General features: G+C 34.2%; 1 protein-coding gene across 1 annotated transcript in view; it reads right to left on the bottom strand.

The window, feature by feature from the left end:
* Nucleotides 1-79: 79 nt before the first annotated feature.
* LOC119594551 (myosin-2 essential light chain-like) overlaps nt 80-972 on the bottom strand; it is a 10,202-nt gene continuing 9,309 nt past the window's right edge. The window contains exon 5 of the mRNA XM_037943582.1: nt 80-814. Within this exon, the coding sequence (XP_037799510.1) occupies nt 708-814 (107 nt within the window). The 3' untranslated portion in view covers nt 80-707. The remainder of the gene's footprint in view (nt 815-972) is intronic.

Below are 972 nucleotides of genomic sequence, written 5' to 3'. Positions count from 1 at the left end.
ACATGCATGCTTTTGTTTCATCCTTACACAGTTAAGCAGGAACGATGAAGGAAACGGCAAAGTAAAGAAAAAGAGAGGGGAAGCTCATACAAACTTTAATATAATTCAACAATTTTTCAGGCACCTATATCACCTCTTTTTCAGACCTGGAATGTTAATAACTAATGTAGTATTATTAAAACAATAAAAAAGAAAGAAATAAAATCAGGGATTGCAGGATTTTGACAAGAGGTAATCATATCACAAGCTTCTCTTTTTTTTTTAATAAAAAAAAAAAAAAACTTTTTCTCTCCAATTGTGTTAGTATGCATAAAAAGCTATACCTATGACACTTTAAGTACAGATATAACCAAAAAACAGATAGACAAAGACAAGACTATGAATTTTGTGAAATTACTAATTATGAATAACATCCAAATTGATACAAAATCACAAAAACTGCTTCAGCCGCATTCTACAAAGAAATCACTGGGCACTAAACGCATATTCATCCCAAAGAGTATGAAAAGTTCATTACCTATAAAATACATTCAGATATCTTCACAAAACTCTCACATCATATATTTCTTTTTTTGGCAATGGAACTCTCTTCATTTTATTTTTATTTTTCTTCAAATTCCGAGAGTTCTCCCTACATAATTTAACCATAAATAGAAAAATGCATGTGCGACGGCCTCTTATGAACAGACTCCACTCCTAGGAAGACTTCAAGCACTGAGGACCATGCGCACAAACTCCTCGTAGTTGACGTTGCCTTGGGAGTCCTCCTGGCCAGCGAGCAGCTGCTCCACTTCCTCGTCTGTTAGCTTCTCACCTGGAAAAGATAAAGAAAATCATAATGCAATCTATTGGGAGTGTGGAGGATGAAATTGAATGTACTAATGCTTTCCTCATTTTCTAGTGTGTTGCCTGGAAATGCAGAAGAAAATAATTATTCTATGCACTGGCATAGAGATAACTAATTTGTTTCAA

Source organism: Penaeus monodon, chromosome 34 (genome assembly GCF_015228065.2).
Source record: "Penaeus monodon isolate SGIC_2016 chromosome 34, NSTDA_Pmon_1, whole genome shotgun sequence".
NCBI classification, from domain to species: Eukaryota; Metazoa; Arthropoda; class Malacostraca; order Decapoda; family Penaeidae; genus Penaeus; species Penaeus monodon.
Note: the sequence above shows the minus strand (reverse complement) of the source record. Positions and strands in the feature narration are given on the sequence as shown.